This window comes from Pristiophorus japonicus, chromosome X, assembly GCF_044704955.1.
Source record: "Pristiophorus japonicus isolate sPriJap1 chromosome X, sPriJap1.hap1, whole genome shotgun sequence".
Taxonomy (NCBI): Eukaryota; Metazoa; Chordata; class Chondrichthyes; family Pristiophoridae; genus Pristiophorus; species Pristiophorus japonicus.
The window spans coordinates 18315103-18339391 of NC_092010.1; the positions used below are offsets into that span (position 1 = coordinate 18315103).

The 24289-nt window shown below is 48.4% G+C and overlaps 1 protein-coding gene across 1 annotated transcript in view; it reads right to left on the reverse strand.

The window, feature by feature from the left end:
* Positions 1-662: 662 nt before the first annotated feature.
* LOC139240808 (inhibin beta B chain-like) overlaps positions 663-24289 on the reverse strand; it is a 42298-nt gene continuing 18671 nt past the window's right edge. The window contains exon 3 of the mRNA XM_070869286.1: positions 663-1435. Within this exon, the coding sequence (XP_070725387.1) occupies positions 663-1435 (773 nt within the window). The remainder of the gene's footprint in view (positions 1436-24289) is intronic.

Here is a 24289-nt window from a genome sequence, read left to right on the forward strand (position 1 = left end):
TCGTAGCAGTTCAACTGTCTCCGCGGCCTGGCTCTCTCCATTTATCGTAATGCGGCTTGTGGGATCTTCCTGTGCACAAAATAGGGGGCGAGAGAGCGCGCGGATAAAAATTTGAATGCAAAGAGCATCTGGTGCTTCCCGGACACGAAGCACATTCCCCGACCGTTGCTCCCGGACAGAAAGCGCACTCGGCCACCACGAACCGATTACTGACAGCACGATGTGAGCGCGACCAGCTTTGCGAGGGGAGCGGGGGGGGGGGGGGGGGGAAATCGCGAGATTTGACAGTTCTGTCGCGAGGTCATATAAGTGAGGCTTAATTTTACTTTGAAATCGCTAGGGTTGGCATGTCTGCGATTTACTCTTCACCAAACAATGCAAGAAACCTATCTTTCGCCAAAAGTAATCTGAAGCTTGACTTTAACCGAGTTTAATACCTCAAAACATTCATCACCATGCAAGAGGTAGAAAAAAAGCCCCGCAAAAGAGCAACTTAAAGCAAACAGCCAAGAAACAGAATTGGCCCACCCCTTATTATTGAAACATTTCCAGTGCTAGGAGTCAGGTGTTGGAGCAGGTTGTGATAAATTTCTTGATGGGACAGTTGAAAATACAAAAGGTGGTTTGAAAGCACACCATTTATACCCTGGGGTGGCGCCCTCTTAAGTGCAGCCGCATTCCTCGACAACCATATCAGGGATGTCCCTTTTCATGATGTTCTGCTGCCCATCGAAGTACAGGATGGAGGCCCTGCTGAAGTGTGTAGGAATGCAGCAAGAGATCACCGGCTCCATACCGTTTATCTTGTAGATGTTGAACACTGCGGTGTGGAACGATGCTGCAACACCAGGGGCCCCAGCCATGTAGGACGGGCAAGAGCCCACGCAGTAGTTGCTATAGTAACCACGCGGCGCTATAATCCAGTCATCCCAACCAATGTTTCGGAAATCCACGTACAGCTCTTTTTTGCAGCAGAGCCTCGTCTTCCCACTACACTCGATTCCTCGCTTCTGGATGTGGTGGCTACCTTCCGTGACACTGATCTTTACTTTTAAGAAATACTGGTGGGATTCATCGCTGAAATGGCTAAACGCCGGGCTCCCATTGGCAGTGCTACAGTCTTCACATTCAAGGTCAAAGGTTAACCTCTTATCTCCCCTGCTGAAGAGGCCTTGGATGGCATCTGTCACCAGGAAGGTGTGCCAACCGCTCCTGGTGACATCAAGCTCTTTGACACTGATCAGTGTGCGGCCTAAATCCCCTTGGCCCCTCACAAATATTTTCACAGTCCTTCTCTGCTTGCCTGCCTCCAAAGCTGATGGGACTATCTTAAAGTACAGCCACAAGTTCGCTTCTTGGATGACTGTTGGAGTGTTCTGATCTTCCTTATTCGAAAGGAGAAAGTCTAGCCTGGTTTCAGAGGGGCTTGTAGAATCTGTGGTGAAAACAAAAAGAAGACAGAATTTAAGACAGAAATAGACAGTTTCTTAAGCGATAAGGGGATAAGGGGTTATGGGGAGCGGGCGGGGAAGTGGACCTGAGTTCATGATCAGATCAGCCATGATTTTATTGAATGGCAGAGCAGGCTCGAGGGGCCGTATGGCCTACTCCTGCTCCTATTTCTTATGTTCTTATGTTAAGTATATATTACAAAAAGACTTGTCCGAGCTCTGAAAGCCACATTTTCAACTGGATTTAGGAGCCTTTATTGACACCAACTCAAGCTTTAGCAGGCCCCACAAGTCACGGGGCTGAGGAGATTGTCGGAGAGTCTCATCCGACAGATACATTCATCAAGGATCCTTCAACTGCTTTCTCAGCTGAGCATGAATAGTTGGAGGCAAGGCAGTGACTACTACCCTGCAGTTTGCAGTGAGTAGTTAGGTAAGTTTTTCCACCAGAACTATCGGTGTGTTCAGATGGCCTCGTGCTGTAACATTTTGGGGTGCAGGACCAACACCTGGGACCGTGGATTGGTAGGTTATGGTTTCGCTCTCGATACAGTGAGCTCCCAATATCACCTGAGCCCATTGACAGAGGCTCCAAGTAGAGGTGTGAGGCAGAAGCCTTTATTAACAACTGGCTACTGAGTGTTATATCTCAAATAAAGCAATGTGACCGAGTACTGTGGACGTGAGTAAGTGTGACCTTAGTCTCTTTATTCTGACTCCAGAGTGCTGGCACAGCATGGGAGGCCTGCTTATATGCAGTGCTCCCAAGGGATGCTTGGATCCCTTGGGACTCCAACAGATGTGCCCTCTGGTGGCGGTAGAATGCTGGTTACAAGGTGTTGCATACATAACATGGAGGAGCACTGGCAGAAAGTCACGTGTCACGGTCAAAGTCAATCTCTTACCTCCTCTGTCAAGGAATGACGCATCGCGTTTGGGATGGGGTGGGATGGACCTAACCCAAAAAGGGAGAGAAAAAAAAATCAAAAACTGGGAAAAATAAATATTTAAAAAAAAATTATGTTGTGCCGCACGAGTCTTAAGGGAAACATTGGGCCAAATCTTGCTGGAGCGGTGACATCTCACAGCATACGCCGTTAGTCAGACTTTACCCTGCACCTTTTAGATCACATATAACTTGCTGGCAGTGAGAGCTGATAACGCTGTGGCGAGGGCAACGGGCCATCTGGTACCTCAGTGAATGATGGGACCAACGGTGTAGCCCCTTAACTAATGAGATTTAAGGAATGAGGAGAAAATAACAGAATGACAGGGAAGGAACGAGGGTGAATCAGAGTCAAATCAGGTACAGAAAGAGAAATAAAAAGAGGGGGAGAAAGATTGGATTAAGAGAGAGAGGAAAAAGAGACAGGAAGGAAAAGTAAGAAAAATATTTACATTTGAAATTTTCAAAAAAAATTTAAGAACAATTTACTACCTGCAGGAAAGAGTGTAAATTGTTCCCACAATACAACAGTGACTGCACTTCCAAAGGACTTTATTGGCTGTAAAGCACTTTGGGACATCCTGAGGTCGCGAAAGGCGCTATATAAATGCAAGTTTGTTCTTTCTGGACCGGAGAGATGGATTAGTATTGCATTAACAATTATCACATCGTTTAAAGGGTACTTATGTTGTTACTTTCTGCGGCGAGTTTAATGGTTAATTACAGTACAACTCCAGCAAGTTCTTAAAAATAACTGAGAGGCGAAGAGCGGGAAGCTGTTTGTGTGAACCACGGCGGAGCGGTGAAAAGCGACTATCAAGTTCTGGAGATTCGCAACTCACAGAATATGTCTTGTTCACCTGAACCCGCTGGCCGATTGGCGCATCAGCAATGACGTGCTTCGCGAATCTGACGTTATTCGCCCTGGAAGAATTGAGCCCATGAGTCATGCCAAACCACTGGAGGTTTTCTATGGGAGGTGGTTCACCTCAGGGATTGACTTTGCTCTAGAACACTGACAAGCTCTAATTAACTGAGAGCTAATTGTTTCTACTTTCTTTGCCTACTCTGGGTGGGGGACTTCAATGTCCATCACCAAGAGTGGCTCGGTAGCCCCCTATTGACCAAGCTGGCTGAGTCCTGAAGGACATAGCTGCCAGACTGGGCCTGCGACAGGTGGTGAGAGAACCAACACGAGTGAAAAACCTGTTTGACCTCGTCCTCCGCAATCTACCTGTTACAGATGCATCTGTCCATGACAGTATTGGTAGCAGTGACCACCGCACAGTCCTTGTGGAGACAAAGTCCCATCTTCACACTGAGGACACGCTCCATGTGTTGTGTGGCACTACCACCATGCTAAATGGGATAGATTCAGAACCGATCTAGCAGCTCAAAACTGGGCATCCATGAGGCGCTGTGGGCCATCAGCAGCAGCAGAAGTGTATTCCACCACAATCTGTAACCTCATGGCCCGGCATATCCCTCACTCTACCATTATCATCAAGCCAGGGGACCAACCCTGGTTCAATGAGGAGTGTAGAAGAGCATGCCAGGAGCAGCATCAGGCGAACCTAAAAATGAGGTGCCAACCTGGGGAAGCTACAACACAGGACGACATGCATGCTAAACGGCGAAAGTAAAATGCTATAGACAGAGCTAAGCGATGAACAGATCAGATCAAAGCTCTGCAGTCCTGCCACATCCAGTCGTGAATGGTGGTGGACCATTATACAACTAACGGGAGGAGGAGGCTCCATGAATATCCCCATCATCAATGATGGCGGAGCCCAGCACATGAGTGCAAAAGACAAGGCTGAAGCATTTACAACCATCTTCAGCCAGAAGTGCTGAGTGCATGATCCATATCAGCCTCCTCCTGAGGTCCCCACCATCACAGAAGCCAGTCTTCAGCCAATTCGATTCACTCCACATGATACCAAGAAATGGCTGAGTGCACTGGCTACAGCAAAGGCTATGGGTCCCGAAAATATCCCGGCTGTCGTGCTGAAGTCTTGTGCTCCAGAACTAGCCGCGCCTCTAGCCAAGCTGTTCCAGGACAGCTACAACACTGGCATCTACCCGACAATGTGGAAAACTGCCCAGGTATGTCCTGTCCATAAAAAGCAGGACAAATCCAATCCAGCCAATTACCGCCCCATCAGTCTACTCTCAATCATCAGCAAAGCGATGGAAGGTGTCGTCGACAGCGCTATCAAGTGCATTTACTCACCAACAACCTTCTCACCGATGTCCAGTTTGGGTTCCGCCAGGATCACTCAGCTCCAGACCTCATTACAGCCTTGGTCCAAACATGGACAAAAGAGCTGAATTCCAGAGGTGAGGTGAGAGTGACTGCCCTGGACATCAAGGCAGCATGTGAACAAGTGTGGCATCAAGGAGCCCTAGTAAAACTGAAGTCAAAGGGAATCAGGGGGAAAACTCTCCACTGGCTGGAGTCATACCTAGCACAAAGAAAGATGGTTGTGGTTGTTGGAGGTCAATCATCTCAGCCTCAGGACATAGGAACATAAGAACTAGGAGCAGGAGTAGGCCATAGGGCCCCTCGAGCCTGCTCCGCCATTTAATACGATCATGGCTGATCCGATCATGGACTCAGGTCCACTTCCCTGCCCGCTCCCCATAACCCCTTATTCCCTTATCGGTTAAGAAACTATCTACTCCTGTCTTAAATTTATTCAATAACCCAGCTTCCACAGCTCTCTGAGGCAGCGAATTCCACAGATTTACAACTCTCTGAGAGAAGAAATTCCTCCTCATCTCAGTTTTAAATGGGCTGCCCCCTAGTTCTAGTCTCCCCTATCAGTGAAAATATCCTCTCTGCATCCACCTTGTCAAGCCCCCTCATAATCTTATACGTTTCGATAAGATGAATTTAATAGGTTAGTGTCCTAGTTCCAACCATCTTCAGCTGCGTCATCAATGACATTCCCTCCATCATGAGGTCAGAAGTGGGGATGTTCGCTGATAATTGCACAGAAATATAAAAACATAGAAACATAGAAAATAGGTGCAGGAGTAGGCCATTCGGCCCTTCGAGCCTGCACCACCATTCAATAAGATCATGGCTGATCATTCACCCAAGTACCCCTTTCCTGCTTTCCATACCCCTTGATCCCTTTAGCCGTAAGGGCCATATCTAACTCCCTCTTGAATATATCCAATGAACTGGCCTCAACAACTCTCTGCGGTAGAGAATTCCACAGGTTAACAACTCTCTGAGTGAAGAAGTTTCTCCTCATCTCAGTCCTAAATGGCTTACCCCTTATCCTTGTACTGTGACCCCTGGTTCTGGACTTCCCCAACATCGGGAACATTCATCCTGCATCGAACCTGTCCAGTCCCGTCAGAATTTGATATGTTTCTATGAGATCCCGTCTCATCCTTCTAAACTCCAGTGAATACAGGCCCAATCGATCCAGTCTCTCCTCATATGTCAGTCCTGCCATCCCGGGAATAAGTCTGGTGAACCTTCGCTGCACTTCCTCAATAGCAAGAATGTCCTTCCTCAGATTAGGAGACTAAAACTGAACACAATATTCCAGGTGAGGCCTCACCAAGGCCCTGTACAAGTAAGACCTCCCTGCTCCGATACTCAAATCCCCTAGCTATGAAAGCCAACATGCCATTTGCCTTCTTCACCGCCTGCTGTACCTGTATGCCAACTTTCAATGACTGATGTACCATGACACTCAAGTCTCGTTGCAACTCCCCTTTTCCTAATCTGTCACCATTCAGATAATATTCTGCCTTCGTGTTTTTGCCTCCAAAGTGGATAACCTCACATTTATCCACATTATACTGCATCTGCCATGCATTTGCCCACTCACCTAACCTGTCCAAGTAACCCTACAGTCTCTTAGCGTCCTCCTCACAGCTCACAGCACTACCCAGCTTAATGTCATCTGCAAACTTGGAGATATTATACTCAATTCCTTCATCTAAATCATTGATGTATATTGTAAATAGCTGGGGTCCTAGCATTGAACCCTGCGGCACCCCACTAGTCACTGCCTTCCATTCTGAAAAGGACCCGTTTATCCCGACTCTCTGCTTCCTGTCTGCCAACCAGTTCTCTATCCACATCAATACATTACCCCAATACCATGTGCTTTGATTTTGCACACCAATCTCTTGTGTGGCACCTTGTCAAAAGCCTTTTGAAAGTCCAAATACCCCACATCCACTGGTTCTCTCACTAGTTACATCCTCAAAAAATTCTAGAAGATTTGTCAAACATGATTTCCCTTTCATAAATCCATGCTGATTTGGACCGATCCTGTCACTGCTTTCCACAGTGTTCAGTTACATTCGCAACTCCCCAGATAATAAGGCAAGACCTGGATGGCATTCAGGCTTGGGCTAAGAAGTGGCAAATAACATTTGTGCCACACAAGTACCAGGCAATGACCATCTCCAGCAAGGGTGAGTCTAACTACCGACCGTTGACATTCAATGGCATTACCATCGACGAATCCCCCACCATCAACATCCTGGGGGTCACCATTGACCAGAAACTTAACTGGACCAGTCACATAAATACTGTGGCTACAAGATCGGGTCAAAGGCTGGGTATTCTGCGGCGAGTGTCTCATCTCCTGACTCCCCAAAGCCTTTCCACCATCTACAAGGCACAAGTCAGGAGTGTGATGGAATACTCTCCACTTGCCTGGATGAGTGCAGCTCCAACAACACTCAAGAAGCTCGACACCATCCAGGACAAAGCAGCCCACTTGATCGGCACCCCATCCACCACCTTCAACACTCACTCCCTCCACCACCGGCGCACCGTGGCTGCAGTGTGCACCATCTACAAGATGCACTGCAGCAACTCGCCAAGGCTTCTTCGGCAGCACCTCCAAAACCCACGACCTCTACCACCTAGAAGGACAAGGGCAGCAGGCGCATGGGAACACCACCACCTCCAAGTTCCCCTCCAAGTCACACACCATCCTGACTTGGAAATATATCGGCCGTTCCTTCATCATCACTGGGTCAAATTCCTGGAACTCCCTCCCTAACAGCACTGTGGGAGCACCTTCACCACACGGACTGCAGCAGTTCAAGAAGGCAGCTCACCACCACCTTCTCGAGGGCAATTAAGGGGTATAGGGAAAAAGCGGGAATATGGTGTTGAGATAGAGGATCAGCCATGATCATATTGAATGGCGGTGCAGACTTGAAGAGCCGAATGGCCTACTACTGCTCCTATTTTCTATGTTTCTATATTTCTAATTAGGGATGGGCAATAAATGCCGGTCTTGCCAGCGATGCCCACATCCCAGGATCGAATTTTTTAAAACCCACAGAAATATGAGCCTTCCTATCGTGCACTTCCAGCTGGGTCACTCACTTTACCTCTCCTTTTCTGAACTTTGCCTGAAAAAGCCATTGTGTACTGCTGATTGTGTGCCGGTGGATGCAGATCATTGCCTCGTGAATGAAATACCATTCTCCCAAACTTCTGGAAAACCTACCTCTTTGATCAAGCTTTTGGTCACCAGTCCTAATTTCTCCTCACTTGAGTTGGTGTCAAAATGTTTACTCTGTATCTAACCCGTGCTGTACCTGCCCTGGGAGTGTTTGATGGAACAGTGTTGAGGGAGCTGTACTCGGTATCTAACCCGTGCTGTACCTGCCCTGGGAGTGTTTGATGGGACAGTGTAGAGGGAGCTTTACTCGGTATCTAACCCGTGCTGTACCTGCCCTGGGAGTGTTTGATGGGACAGTGTAGAGGGAGCTTTACTCTGTATCTAACTCGTGCTGTACTTGCCCTGGGAGTGTTTGATGGGAGAGTGTAGAGGGAGCTTTACTCTGTATCTAACCCGTGCTGTACCTGCCCTGGGAGTGTTTGATGGAACAGTGTCGAGGGAGCTGTACTCGGTATCTCACCCGTGCTGTACCTGCCCTGGGAGTGTTTGATGGGACAGTGTAGAGGGAGCTTTACTCGGTATCTAACCCGTGCTGTACCTGCCCTGGGAGTGTTTGATGGGACAGTGTAGAGGGAGCTTTACTCTGTATCTAACTCGTGCTGTACTTGCCCTGGGAGTGTTTGATGGGAGAGTGCAGAGGGAGCTTTACTCTGTATCTAATCCGTGCTGTACCTGCCCTGGGAGTGTTTGATGGGAGAGTGTAGAGGGAGCTTTACTCTGCATCTAACCCATGCTGTACCTGCCCTGGGAGTGTTTGATGGGACAGTGTAGAAGGAGCTTTACTCTGTATCTAACCCCATGTTATACATGCCCTGGGAGTGTTTGATGGGTCAGTGTAGAGGGAGCGTTACTCTGTATCTAACCGATGCTGTACTTGCCCTGGGAGTGTTTGATGGGAGAGTGTAGAGGGAGCTTTACTCTGTATCTAACCCCATGCAGTACATGCCCTGGGAATGTTTGATGGGTCAGTGTAGAGGGAGCTTTACTCTGTATCTAACCCGTGCTGTACCTGCCCTGGGAGTGTTTGATGGGACAGTGTAGAGGGAGCTTTACTCTGTATCCAATCCGTGCTGTACCTGCCCTGGGAGTGTTTGATGGGACAGTGTAGAGGGAGCTTTAGTCTGTATCTAACCCCGTGCTGTACCTGCCCCTGGAGTGTTTGATGGGACAGTGTAGAGGGAGCTTTACTCTGTATCCAATCCGTGCTGTACCTGCCCTGGGAGTGTTTGATGGGACAGTGTAGAGGGAGCTTTAGTCTGTATCTAACCCCGTGCTGTACCTGCCCCTGGAGTGTTTGATGGGACAGTGTAGAGGGAGCTTTACTCTGTATCCAATCCGTGCTGTACCTGCCCTGGGAGTGTTTGATGGGACAGTGTAGAGGGAGCTTTACTCTGTATCTAACCCCGTGCTGTACCTGCCCCTGGAGTGTTTGATGGGACAGTGTAGAGGGAGCTTTACTCTGTATCTAACCCCGTGCTGTACCTGCTGTAGCACCAGCTCTCTGACCATTTTTATGAACAATACTTTAAATCCTTAAATCCAAAACCCCAAGAATGAATTTCAAGCTTGTGGGGGTGGCACTAAGGTGCATTCATATGCAAACTGTTATGTATGTGAACCTCACCTATGTGTAAGACTTGCCACTAGGGGGCGCACCTGTGGGAGACCTATGGGTCACCTGTGTACCCTGGGGCAAGCAGTATAAAAGGCAGTCCACCATGCTACTGCCTCATTTTGGAGTTATATTAAATAGACCAAGGTCACAATGGTTTGAGCATACAACACAGTCTCGTGGAGTTATTCTGAACTTAACAACTGGCGACGAGTTACAGATCACAAACCTTCATGCGAAAATTGCTGCCATTGGTATTCGTGAGAGATTTGCTGAGGGTGATGATTTGGAAGCCTTCGTTGAACATCTCGACCAGTACTTCGTCTCCAATGAGCTGGACACGGCTGAGGCGGCGATCAAGTGCAGGGCGATTCTCCTCACCGTATGTGGGTCTTCGATAGATGGCCTCCTCAAAAATCTGCTGGCACTGGACAAACTAGTGGACAAGACTTACACAGAGCTGTGTGCGTTGGCTCGGGAACACCTCCAGCCGAAGGAGAGCATCTTAATGGCCAGGTATCGCTTTTACGCGCACCATCGCTCTGAGGGCCTGAACGTGGCGAGCTTTGTCGCTGACCTAAGACGCCTCGTGGGACTGTGTGAATTTGCAGGATCTTTGGCGAAATGTTGCAGGATTTTTTCGTGCTTGGAATCGGCCACGAGGTCATTCTTCGCAAACTGCTGTCTGTCGAATCCTTCGATCTGAGCGAGGCCATCACGATAGCCCAGGCCTTCATATCCACGAGTGACAACACGAAACAGCTATCTTCACAGCATCATAGCTCACCGGCAAGTACTGTGCATAAAATAATGCCTTCAGCAGGCAGAACTGTACAGGGCAGGGCCCAGACGACCGCAGAGGCCAAGCCTAGGGTGACTCAGAGGCCGCTGTGGCGTGCTAATGCGAATCCATTCACACCATGCTGGCGCTGCAGGGTCAGTCATAGAGCCCATCAATGTTGATTCAAGCACTTTGTGTGCATGGGCTGTGGAACAATGGGGTGAATGTGCAAGCGACCTCTGACTCACCACGTGGCAGAGTCAGCAGAGGACGACCGATCAGGCGTGGATCACACTGAACGAGCAGGAGAGGCAACTCAACCTGAGGATGAAGAGCAAGTGTATGGAATACACACCTTCACCACCGAAAGCCCTCCGATAATGTTAAAAGTCAAACTAAATGGCATTCCAGTCTCTATGGAATTGGACACGGGGGCGAGTCAATCAATTATGAGCCAGAAGGCTTTTGAGAAACTGTGGGGCAACAAGGCACAAAGGCCAAAACTGAGCCCAATTCATACACTGCTACACTCTTACACCAAAGCACTCATACCAGTCATTGGCAGTGCAGCAGTGAAAGTATCGTACGACGGGATGGTGCATGATTTACCACTATGGATTGTACCAGGCGATGGCCCAACGCTGTTCGGCAGAAGCTGGCTCGGAAAGATCCGATGGAACTGGAACGGTATCAAAGCACTGTCTTCGGTGGATGACTCCTCGTGCGCCCAAGTGCTAAACAAATTCCGGGCGTTATTTGAGCCTAGCATCGGAAACTTCACAGGCGCCAAAGTGCAGATTCATCTTGTTCCTGATGCACGACCCATTCATCACAAGGCCCGAGCGGTCCCATATATGATGCGAGAGAAAGTCGAAATCGAGCTGGACAGACTTCAACGAGAGGGAATCATATCACCAGTCGAGTTCAACGAGTGGGCCAGTCCAATCGTGCCGATGCTAAAGAGTGATGGGACGGTCAGAATCTGCGGGGACTACAAGGTGCCGATCAACCGAATCTCGTGACAGGACCAGTACCCACTACCCAAAGCGGAGGACCGATTCACAACGCTAGCAGGGGGGGAAGTCGTTCACCAAGCTAGACCTAACCTCTGCTTACATGACACAGGAGTTGGCTGAACCCGTCAAAGAAGTTGACGTGCATCAACACGCACAAAGGACTGTTCATATACCACAGATGCCCCTTTGGGATTCGCTCGGCTGCAGCCATCTTCCAGAGGAACATGGAGAGTTTGCTGAAATTGGTTCCATGCACCGTGGTGTTCCAAGACGATATCTTGATCACTGGTCGCAACACCACGGAACACTTGCATAACCTGGAAGAGGTTCTAAAGCGACTGGACAGAGTGGGACTCGGGCTGAAACGCTCCAAGTGTGTTATCCTGACACCAGAGGATGAATTTCTGGGGAGAAAGATTGTGGCAGACGGCATCAAACCCACGGACTCCAAGACGGAGGCCATCAAGAATGCACCCAGACCACAGAATGTGATGGAGCTGCGTTCGTTCCTGGGACTCCTCAACTATTTTGGTAACTTTCTACCGGGGTTGAGCACTTTGCTGGAATCCTTGCATTTATTGCTACACAAGGGTGACGACTGGGTTTGCGTCCAGAAGTTTATCTAAGGCTGAAAGAGCCTACAATATGGTTGAGAAAGAAGCGTTGGCATGTGTATACGGGGTTAAGAAATTGCACCAATATCTATTTGATCTCCGGTTCGAGCTCAAAACCAATCACAAACCGCTCACTTCACTGCTCTCAGAAAGCAAAGGTATCAACACCAATGCTTCATCCCGCATCCAAAGATGGGCACTAACATTGTCTGCATATGACTATGTAATCCACCACAGACCAGGCACTGAGAGCTGCGCTGATGCCCTCAGTTGGCTACCATTGACCACCACCGGGGTGGAAATGGCACAACCCACAGACTTGCTTCTGGTAATGGATGCTTTTGAGAGCAAGGGGTCACCCGTCACGGCTCGCCAGATCAGGACCTGGACTATCCAGGACCCGTGCTATCACTAGTAAAAAGCTGCGTCCTTAATGGGAGCTGGTCGGCGGTTCCCGGGGAAATGCAAGATGAAATTAAGCCGTTTCACCGACGTAAGGACAAATTGTCCAGCCAATCGAATTGTCTCCTAGGGGGAATCGTGTAGTTTTGCCCAAAAAAGGCAGGGAAACGTTTATACGCGACCTACACAGTACCTACCCAGGCATAGTCATGATGAAGGCTATCGCCAGGTCGCAAGTCTGGGGCCCGGCATTGACTCCGAATTGGAGTCATGCGTACACCAATGTAACACTTGCTCACGGTTGAGCCATGCACCCAAGGAGGCCCCTCTGAGCCTGTGGTCATAGCCCTCCAAACTGTGGTCCAGGGTCCACGTAGATTTTGCTGGCCCTTTTTTAGGGAAGATGTTTCTAGTAGCAGTGGACGCTTACTCAAACTGGATTGAATGTATAATAATGTCATCATGTACATCCACTGCCACCATTGAAAGCCTCAGGGCTATGTTCGCCGCCCATGGTTTGCCCGAGGTCCTTGTCAGTGACAATGGACCATGTTTCACCAGCTCAGAATTCAATGAATTCATGACCCGCAATGGCATTAAGCATGTCAGGTCTGTGCCGTTTAAGCCTGCATCCAATGGCCAAGCAGAACGGGCAGTTCAAACTATCAAGCAGAGCTTGAAACGCGTAACGGAAAGCTCCTTGCAGACCTGGTTATCTCGGGTCTTGCTCAGTTACCGGACACGCCCCCACTCGCTCACCGGGGTTCCCCCTGCAGAATTGTTAATGAAGAGAGCACGCAAAACCAGGCTCTCCCTAGTCCACCCGGATCTCAATGATCATGTAGAAACCCGGCGTTACCAGCATAACGTATACCACGATCGCGCGGTGGTATCGCGTGACATTGAGATTAATGATCCGGTGTTTGTTCTAAATTACGGTCACGGTCCCAAGTGGATTGCTGGAACTGTCTTAGCCAAGGAGGGGAATGGAATGTTTGTTGTGAAATTGCAGGAAGCACTTGGATCAGACCAAACTGTGATTCACGGACAACCAAGAACAGTTTGAAGAAGACCTTACCATTTATGATCCACCAACACACACCCAACCAGCAAGTGACCTTGCTGTCAACCACGAGGATGAACCCACCATGCCCGACAGTCCGATCAGGCCAGCAGCACTGCAGTGCAACAATGATCCAACCGACTCACCCATTCCAGGACTTCAACTGAGGCGATCAACCCGGGAACGTAGAGCACCGGATCGCCTCAACTTGTAAATAACTTGTATCTAAGACTTTGGGGGGAAGTGGTGTTATGTATGTAAACATTACCAATGTGTAAGACTTGCCACTAGGGGGCACACCTGTGGGAGACCTATGGGTCACCTGTGTACCCTGGAGCAAGCAGGTATAAAAGGTAGTCCACCATGCTGCTGCCTCACTTTGGAGTTATATTAAATAGACCAAGGTCACAATGGTTTGAGCATACAACACAGTCTCGTGTGGAGTTATTCTGAACTTAACACAAATGGACATTTCACACTGAGGGGCTGGGTGGAAGAGAACCCAGGCCGATTGATGTCATCACCATCTAAAGTGATTACTGGGAACAATACCCTGAGAGGTAACTCAGAGACACTATGCCTTCGTATTATTACTGGTGCAAGTAGGAAATGGCCGGGCCATTGTCTTCCAGGAGATAAGCCAGTTAAGCAAGATCGGTTTGAGATCGAAACCCATGACCTGCTAATGGGGGCCATCAACTCAGGAAACGACAGACATCCAGTATCAGCAGCCATTGTCTCTTCAGATGCAAGGCCTGGGTGCGGGAAAACGAAATATCATTTTTCACAAAGATTTCAAAGGCTACGAGCGACTCCATGCCACCGGGGCAGCGGGGGCGGGGGGGGTCCAGACAGATCATCTGAGTCAATCCATCGGTCAGTCTTTGCGGGAGAAAAGATGATGGGTTTTGAGGATTTAAGGAGCTGCTTTGCAACAAGCTGCGGCACAGGAGGAAACATCGAAACATAGAAATATAGAAAATAGGTGCAGGAGTAGGCCATTCGGCCCTTCGAGCCTGCACCACCATTCAATATGATCATGGCTGATCATTCACCTCAGTACCCCTTTACTGCTTTCTCTCCATACCCCTTGATCCCTTTAGCCATCAGGGCCACATCTAACTCCCTTTTGAATATATCTAACGAACTGGCCCCAACAACTTTCTGCGGCAGGGAATTCCACAGGTTAACAACTCTCTGGGTGAAGAAGTTTCTCCTCATCTCAGTCCTAAATGGCCTATCCCTTATCCTAAGACTGTGTCCCCTGGTTCTGGGCTTCACCGAAGAAAGCCCAGGAAAAAAGCTCAGGAGAAAGCCCAGGAAAAAGCCCAGGAGCGAGACGTACAGGAAGAATCTGCAAGCAAGACAACGGGCAATCAGGGTGAGCATATTGTCTGCGCCTACACATCCGCTAGACCACTTAGCTGTGTGAGGGGGTGATTGTAAGTCCCAACCAAACCCAAGGGGTTTAGTGCTGGGGGGGGCCTGTGTTTGTTTATTTCACGGGAGGGTTCTTTTATTAAGCCATGGTAACTTAGTATGGCAGGGCTTATTGGATAAGCCATGGTTGTACTGTTTTGCAATGTTTATGAGTGGTGTTCTTAATCTTATTTACAATTAGGTTGAGCCCGAAAAATGTGTGTCTGAGTCTGATCTGTCCATATAATCCCGATCGTCCAGAACTTGTGTTAGGAGGTGCGTTTTCGGTACGCCCGTGAAAACCACCTACACTGCACTGGGAGAGTTTGATGGGGCAGTGTAGAGGGAGCGTTACTCTGTATCTAAACCGTGCTGTACCTGTCCTGGGAGTGTTTGATGGGACAGTGTAGAGGGAGCTTTACTCTGTATCTAACCCGTGCTGTACCTGCCCTGGGAGTGTTTGATGGGACAGTGTAGAGGGAGCTTTATTCTGAATCTAACCTGTGTTGTACCTGCCCTGGGAGTGTTTGATGGGACAGTATAGAGCGAGCTTTACTCTGAATCTAACCTGTGCTGTACCTGCCCTGTGAATGTTTGATGGGACAGTGTAGAGGGAGCTTTACTCTGTATCTAACGCGAGATGTACCTGCCCTGGGTGAGTTTGATGCAGTAATGCAGAGGGAGCTTTACTCTGTATCTAACCCGTGCTGTACCTGCCCTGGGAGTGTTTGATGGGACAGTGAAGAGGGAGCTTTACTCTGTATCTAACCCGTGCTGTACCTGCCCTGGGAGTGTTTGATGGGACAATGTAGAGGGAGCTTTACTCTGTATCTAACCCGTGCTGTACCTGCCCAGGGAGTGTTTGATGGGACACGTTGTCCAGGGCCGCGCCATGGATCTTGATGACTGTGGGGGGAGGCAGTGCTGTGCGGCGAGGACAGGCTGGTGGAGGACCTTTGTCTTACGGATGTTAAGCGTGAGGCCCAACATCGAGATTCAACAAGCAGATTCAACATCACCTCCAGAGTGCCAGTGCAGCCTTCGGCCGCCTGAGGAAAAGAGTGTTCGAAGACCAGGCCCTCAACACTACCACCAAGCTCATGGTCTACAGGGCTGTAGTAATACCCACCCTCCTGTATGGATCTGAGGCATGGACGATGTACAGAAGACACCTCAAGTCGCTTGAGATATATCACCAACGATGTCTCCGCAAGATCCTACAAATCCCCTGGGAGGACAGACGCACCGACATCAGTGTCCTCGCCCTGGCCAACATCCCCAGCATTGAAGCACTGACCACACTCGATCAGCTTCGCTGGGCAGGCCACATAGTTCACATGCCAGACACGAGACTCCTTAAGCAAATGCATTATGCGGAGCTCCTTCATGGCTAATGAGCCAAAGGTGGGCAGCGGAAACATTACAAGGACACCCTCAAAGCCTCCCTGGTGAAATGCAACATCACCACGAACACCTGGGAGACCCTGGCCGCAGACCGCCTGAGGTGGAGAAAGTACATCCGGGAGGGCATTGAGCTCTTCGAATCTCAACGCTGCGAGCGTGAAGAGGTCAGTGCGGGCAACAGAAGGAGCGCGCGGAAAATCAGTGCCACCCCCGTCTTCCCTCGACGAATATCTGTCCCACCTGTGACAGGGTCTGTGGCTCTCGTATTGGACTATTCAGCCACCAAAGTACTCACTTTAAGAGTGGAAGCAAGTCTTCCTCAATTCCGAGGGACTGCCTATGATGATGATGGCTGATGGGACAGTGTGGAGGGAGCTTTACTCTGTATCTAACCCGTGCTGTACCTGCCCTGGGAGTGTTTGATGAGACGGTGTAGAGGGAGCTTTACTCTGTATCTAACCCCGTGCTGTACATGCCCTGGGAGTGTTTGATGGGACGGTGTAGAGGGAGCTTTACTCTGTATCTAACCCCGTGCTGTACCTGCCCCAGGAGTGTTTGATGGGACAGTGTAGAGGGAGCTTTACTCTGTACCTAACCCTTGCTGTACCTGCCCCAGGAGTGTTTGATGGGACAGTGTAGAGGGAGCTTTACTCTGTATCTAACTTGTTCTGTACCTGCCCCGGGAGTGTTTGATGGGACAGTGTAGAGGGATCTTTACTCTGTACCTAAACCGTGCTGTTCCTGCCCTGGGAGTGTTTGATGGGACAGTGCAGAGGGAGCTTTACTCTGTACCTAACCCATGCTGTACCTGCCCTGGATGTGTTTGTTGGGACTGTGGAGAGAGAGCTTTACTCTGTATCTAACCCGTGCTGTACTTGCCCTGGGAGTGTTTGATGGGACAGTGTAGAGGGAGCTTTATTCTGTATCTAACCCTTGCTGTAGAAACATAGAAACAGAAACTTACAGCACAGAAGGAGGCCATTTCGGCCCATCATGTCCGCGCCGGCCGACAAAGAGCCGCACGGCCCTCGGTCAGCAGCCCTGAAGGTGACATATAAACCTATGAACAATGAACAATGGCGGAAAGGTAAAGAGCACCCAGCCCAACCAGTCCGTCTCACACAACTGCGACACCCCTTGCTCTGAAACATTCTACACTCCACCCCAACTGGAGCCATGTGGTCGCCTGGGAGAGGCAAAAACCAGATAAAAACCCAGGCAATTGGGGGGAAAAAAATCTGGGAAAATTCCTCTCTGACCCATTCAGGTGATCGAAACTAGTCCAGGAGATCACTCTGGCCGTATTAGATTCCCTGCAGTACTTACCATCGTATCTGCGCCAGCCAACAAGAGGTTATCCAGTCTAATCCCAATTACCAGCTCTAGGCCCGTAACCCTGCAGGTTGCGGAACTTCAAATGCCCATCCAAGCACCTTTTAAATGTGGTGAGGGTTTCTGCATCCACTACCCTTCCAGGCAGTGAGTTCTAGACCCCCACAACCCTTTGTGTGATGAAGCCCCGCCTTAAATCCCCTCTGAACCTTCCACCAACCACCCTAAAATTATGCCCCCTCGTAATGGAAATATGTGCTATCCACTATATCCAGACCCCTCAAAATTTTGTTCACCTCAATGAGATCTCCTCTCAACCTCCTCTGTTCCAATGAGAACAAACCCAGCCTATCCAATCTGTCCTCATAACTAAGATTCTCCATTCCAGGCAGCATCCTAGTAAATCTCCTCTGCACCCTCTCTCGTGCAATCACATCCTTCCTATAATACGGCGACCAGAACTGCACGCAGTACTCCAGCTATGGCCTAACCAGAGTATTATACAATTTAAGCATAACCTCCCTGCTCTTGTATTCTATGTCTCGGCCAATAAAGGCAAGCATTCCGTATGCCTTCTTAACCACCTTATCCACCTGGCCTGCTACTTTCAGGGATCTGTGGACAAGCACTTCAAGGTCCCTTTGTTCATCTACACTATTAAGTGGCCTACCACTTAATGTGTATACCCTTTCCTTATTATCCCTCCCAAAGTGCATTACCTCACTGAATTAAATTCCATTTGTCACTGCTCTGCCCACCTGACCAGTAGATTGATATTCTCCTGCAGCCCATAACTTTCCTCTTCATTATCAACCACGCAGCCAATTTTAGTGTCATCTGCAAACTTCTTAATCATACTCCCTATATTCAAATCTAAATCATTGATGTATACCACAAAAAGCAAGGGACCCCACTGGAAACATCCTTCCAGTCACAAAAACACCCATCAACCATTACCTTTTGCTTCCTATCTCTAAGCCAATTTTGGATCCAACTCGCCACTTTGCCCATGGGCTTTAACCTTCGTGACCAGTCGTCTATGTGGGACCTTATCAAAAGCTTTGCTAAAGTCCATATACACTATATCGTACACACATCCTCTTGGTTACCTCCTCAAAAAATTCAATCGGGTTAGTCAAACACGATCTTCCTTTAACAAATCCATGCTAACTGTTCCTAATTAATCTTTGCTTTTCCAAATGTAGATTTACCCTGTCTTTCAAGATTTTTCCCAATAATTTTCCCACCACTGAGGTTAGGCTGACAGGCCTGTAATTACTCGGCCTATCCCTTTCTCCCTTCTTAAACAAGGGTACTACATTAGCAGTCCTCCAGTCCTCTGGCACCATGCCCAAATCCAAAGAGGACTGGAAAATGATGGTCAAGGCCTCTGCTATTTCTTCTTTTACTTCTCTCAACGGCCTGGGATGCATTTCATCCGGGCCTGGGGACTTATCTACTTTCAAAGCTGCTAAACCCTTTAATACTTCCTCTCTCACTATGTTTATTTCATCCAGAATATCACACTCCTCCTCGATAGCAGTATCTGCATTGCGTCTTTCCTTTGTGAAAACAGACGCAAAGTATTCATTAAGAAGCATACCCACATCTTCCGCCCCCACACAAAGATTACCCTCATGGTCTCTAATAGGCCCTACCCTTTCTTTAGTTACCCTCTTGCTCTTAATATATTTATCGAACATCTTTGGGTGTTCGTTCATTTTACTGGCCAAGAATTTCTCGTGTTCTCTCTTAGCATTCCTAATATCCTTTTTAATTTTACCTCTCAACTTTCTATATTCCTCCAAAGATTCTATAGTATTTATCCATCGGTATATGACATAAGCTTCCCTTTTTTTGTTTATCCTCCTCTGTAAGTCCCAAGACATCCAGGGGGCTCTCGAATTGTTATTCCCACCCTTTTTCTTTAAGGGCACATGTTTGGCCTGAGCCTTCCGGTTCTCCTCCTTGAATGCCTCCCACTGTTCCGACACTGATTTACCCAGAGGTAGCTGTTTCCAGTCCACTCTGGTCAAATCACTCCTTAACTTAGCAAAATTAGCTTTTCCCCAATTTGGAACTTTTATTCCAGGCCTAGTCTTGTCCTTATCCATAACCAACTTGAATCTGACTGAATTATGGTCACTGGCACCCAAGTGCTCCCCCACTAATACCCCTTCAACCTACCCAGCTTCATTCCCCAAAACTAAATCCAAGATCGCCCCCTCTCATGTTGGGCTTGTTACATACTGTCTAAAAAAGTTCTCTTGAATGCATTTCAAGAATTCCGCACCTTCTATACCCTTCACACTAAATGTGTCCCAATCAATATTTGGATAGTTAAAATCCCCTACTATTACTACCCTATGGTTTTTGGACTTCACAACAATTTGCCACATATTTGCTCTTCTATCTCCCTCCCACTGTTTGGGGGTCTATAATACACACCCAGCAGTGTGATTGCCCCTTTTTTATTTTTCAATTTGACCCATATGGCCTCATTTGATGATCCTTCCAGCATATCCTCACCGCTGTAATAGTGTCTTTAATCAGTACTGCGACACCACCACCCGCACCCCCCCCTCCCCCCCACCCCGCCGTTTTTACCCCCCTCTCTGTCTTGTCCAAAAATCTTGTAACCAGGAATATTGATCTGCCAAACCTGCCCCTCTTTCAGCCATGTTTCTGTACTGGTTATAATGTCATACTCCCAAGTATCTACTTGTGCTCTTACTTATCCCCCTTATTTGCTACACTCCATGCATTAAAGTATATACCATTTAGCACAGCACCTCCTTGAATACTACTTACTAACCCTTGTTTCCTCTGTCCTACAGATTTGCTTTCTAAATTCTTGCTATCCAATTTCTGCTTTACTTCCTTCCCTATTGAATTTGTTCTCAGGTTCCCATCCCCCTGCCAAGCTAGTTTAAACTCTCCCTGGGAGTATTTGATGGGACAGTATAGAAGGAGCTTTACTCTGTATCTAACCCGAGCTGTACCTGCCCTGGGAGTGTTTGATGGGACAATGTAGAGGGAGCTTTACTTTGTATCTAACCCGTGCTGTACCTGCCCTGGGAGTGTTTGATGGGACAGTGCAGAGGGAGCTTTACTCTGTATCTAACCTGTGCTGTACCTGCCCTGGGAGTGTTTGATGGGGCAGTGTAGAGGGAGCTTTATTCTGTATCTAACCCCGTGCTGCACCTGCCCTGGGAGTGTTTGATGGGACAGTGCAGAGGGAGCTTTACTCTGTATCTAACCCGTGCTGCACCTGCCCTGGGAGTGTTTGATGGGACAGTGCAGAGGGAGCTTTACTCTGTATCTAACCCGTGCTGGATACAGCAAAGGCGATGGGTCCCGACTGCCTCATATGTTACACCATTGCCCTCAATTAGAGATGATCAAATATTGATATTGTCCTTTTTTGAAAATGACTCTAATGATGTGAAATGGCATCGACCAGCGATGTGGATGATCATTTTGTTTTTGCCGGAAAGGACTTTGACCCTTGCTGTTTGACATGATGCAGCCCAAATGGTTATTTCTGGTGATTATCTGGTGTGTGGCATTTCACAGACCTTTTGCAAGTTTTCATTGAGAGAAAAGTTCCTGATAAATTCACAGCAAAACATTTGCATCCATTGTGTGCACCGAAACTTGTGGGGTGCTTTACTGTTTGATAATGCAGTGATTTAGCATCAGCGATTGAGGAGAATCTGCTCCTTTAAGCCTGCAGAATATATTGTGCAATTTTATTTTATGAACATTAATTGCATCATGAAATTCCTTAATCTGCTATTATGGTAGAAATGTAAACCCTCCAGAAACATAAGAACATAAAAATTAGGAGCAGGAGTAGGCCATTCGGCTCCTCGAGCCTGCTCCGCCTTTCAATAAGATCATGGCTGATCATCGACCTCAACTCCACTTTCCTGCACTATCGCCATATCCCTTGATTCCCTTAATATCCAAAAATCTATTGATCTCAGCTTTGAATATACTCAACGACTGAGCCTCCACAGCCCTGTGGGGTAGAGAATTCCAAAGATTAGCCACCCTCTGTGTCATGTATCTTACATTATTACATATAACTGTATCCTAACATGCTATACATGACTGGAATAAGATATGACCTGTAACCACCAGCATACCTTACCACCAGGGGTGCACTTGCAAGAGACAGGTATATAAGGACAGGTCTCAGGCAAGTGCAGCATTCCAGAGCTGTGAAATAATGGTGCAGGTCCAGAGTGACCTTGACTTCACTTCATGCCTCGTGTGAATCTGTACTGAGGGGACAGGACTTTACAGTGGCGACGGGTTACGGGATTACAGAATCCACAGAATGGCGAACAACGGATCAGATGAAAAGCACAATGCGGGAGACAATTGGGAGGACTTTATAGAAAGGCTCCAGCAAAGCTTTGTAACCAAAGACTGGTTAGGCAACGATAAGGCAGACAAGAGAAGAGCCCATCTCTTGACCAGCTGTGGCTCGAAAACATACGCTTTAATGAAGGATCTGTTGGCACCCGAGAAACCAGCAAGCAAGTCGTTTGAAGAATTGAGCACACTGGTAAGAGACCACCTGAAGCCAGCGAGCAGCCTACACATGGCCAGACACAGGTTCTACAACTACAGACGCTGTGTGGGCCAGAGCATACCCGACTTCGTGGCGGAACTTCGGAGGTTGGCTAGTTTATGTGAGTTCTCCGATGAACTGAGGAGAGATATGCTGAGAGACTTTTTCATTGAAGGAATAGGCCACACAGGCATATTCCGAAAGCTCATAGAGACCAAGAACCTGACCTGAGAGGCAGCAGCACTGGTTGCACAGACATTCTTGGTAGGGGAAGAAGAAATGAGGTTGATTTACAATGCAGGTATGACAACTAACGAAATATCGGAACAAGAAGTTCACAGCACTAAACAAGCTGCTACCCCCACACACAGACAAAACCGGGAGAACAAGCTCTCGACAGCAGGCAGAAGCCATTAAGGGCCACAGGAATGGCCGTTCACACCTCATCAACCCACAATGCGAGCAATCAACTACAAACTGAGAGAAGCTCAAGAGAGATCAGCCAGACGCAGCTCATTCTTTGGGAACTCTTTGAACAATGGAACAGGTCTGTGCTGGAGGTGTGCAGGTGGACACTCGTCAAGGGGATATCGATTTCAGCAGGCTGTTTGCAGAAATTGTGAATATACAGGGCATTTGGCCCGCATGTGCAAAAAAACGGCAGCTCAGCTGGTATACGAATCGATGGGTCGGAAAGCAGACCAGAAGATGGTGGGGACAATACCCGGGACACCGGTGTACAGCGGGTCAACACGATCAATGGCCGCTGCTCCTACAACAGGACGCCTCCTATAATGATGAGGGTCCTACTCAACGGGATATCTGTCAACATGGAGCTGGATACGGGAGCGAGTCAATCTCTCATGGGCGCTCAACAATTTGAACAACTGTGGCCGCATAAAAGAGACAGACCAAAACTCACGAGGGTCGACACAACACTAAGGACCTATACCAAAGAAATCGTACCAGTCCTTGGCAGCGCCATGCTCTCTGTCACACACAAAGAGACAGTGAACCGACTTCCCCTATGGATTGTCCCCAGAGATCCCCCAGCACTGCTGGGGAGAAGCTGGCTAGCAAAATTAAACTGGAAATGGGATGATGTCCATGCCATGTCATTAGAGGACCGGACCGCCTGCTCAACAGTTATAAAGCGATTTGAACATCTCTTTCAGCCAGGTGTGGGCACTTTCAAAGGGGCCAAAGTCAAAATCTACATCACACAGGATGCTAGACCGGTCCATCACAAGGCCAGAGCTGTACCCTATGTGATGAGGGAAAAGATTGAACACGAACTAGACAGGCTTCTGCGGGAAGGCATTATATCACCTGTGGAATTTAGCGACTGGGCAAGTCCCATCGTCCCAGTCATGAAGCCTGATGGATCCGTACGAATCTGTGGGGACTACAAATCTACCATAAACAGAGTCTCCCTACAGGACCAGTACCCGCTGCCTAGAGCGGAGGACTTATTTGCCACATTGGCTGGAGGTAAACTTTTCTCAAAATTAGACCTCACATCTGCGTATATGACGCAAGAATTGACCGAGGAATCCAAGCTACTCACCACCATTAACACACATTGAGGCCTTTTCATGTACAATCGATGCCCATTCGGCATCAGGTCGGCAGCTGCCATATTCCAGCGCAACATGGAGAGTCTGCTCAAGTCCATCCCGGGGACGGTTGTATTTCAAGACGACATACTTATCACGGGCAGGGACACTGACTCCCATCTCCGTAATTTGGAGGAAGTACTAAAGCGGTTGGATCAGGTAGGCCTACGAGTCAAGAAATCCAAGTGCCTGTTTCTCGCACCCGAGGTTGAATTTTTGGGCAGAAGGATTGCCGCTGATGGAATCCGCCCAACAGAGTCCAAAACAGAAGCAATTCGCCTGGCACCCAGGCCCCGGAATGTCTCAGAACTGCGCGCCTTTCTCGGGCTACTCAATTACTTTGGAAACTTTATGCAGAACTTAAGCACGCTGCTGGAGCCTCTCCATGTGCGACTCAGGAAGGGGTGCGATTGGTTTTGGGGGGACGCCCAGGAACGCGCCTTCAATAAGGCACGCAACCTTCTGTATTCCAACAGTGTTTTGACTTTCTTTGACCCAGGTAAAAAGCTAGTTCTCACATGCGATGCGTCAGCGTATGGGGTCGGGTGCGTTTTGCAACATGTCAACAGTGCGGGCAAATTACAACCCATAGCTTATG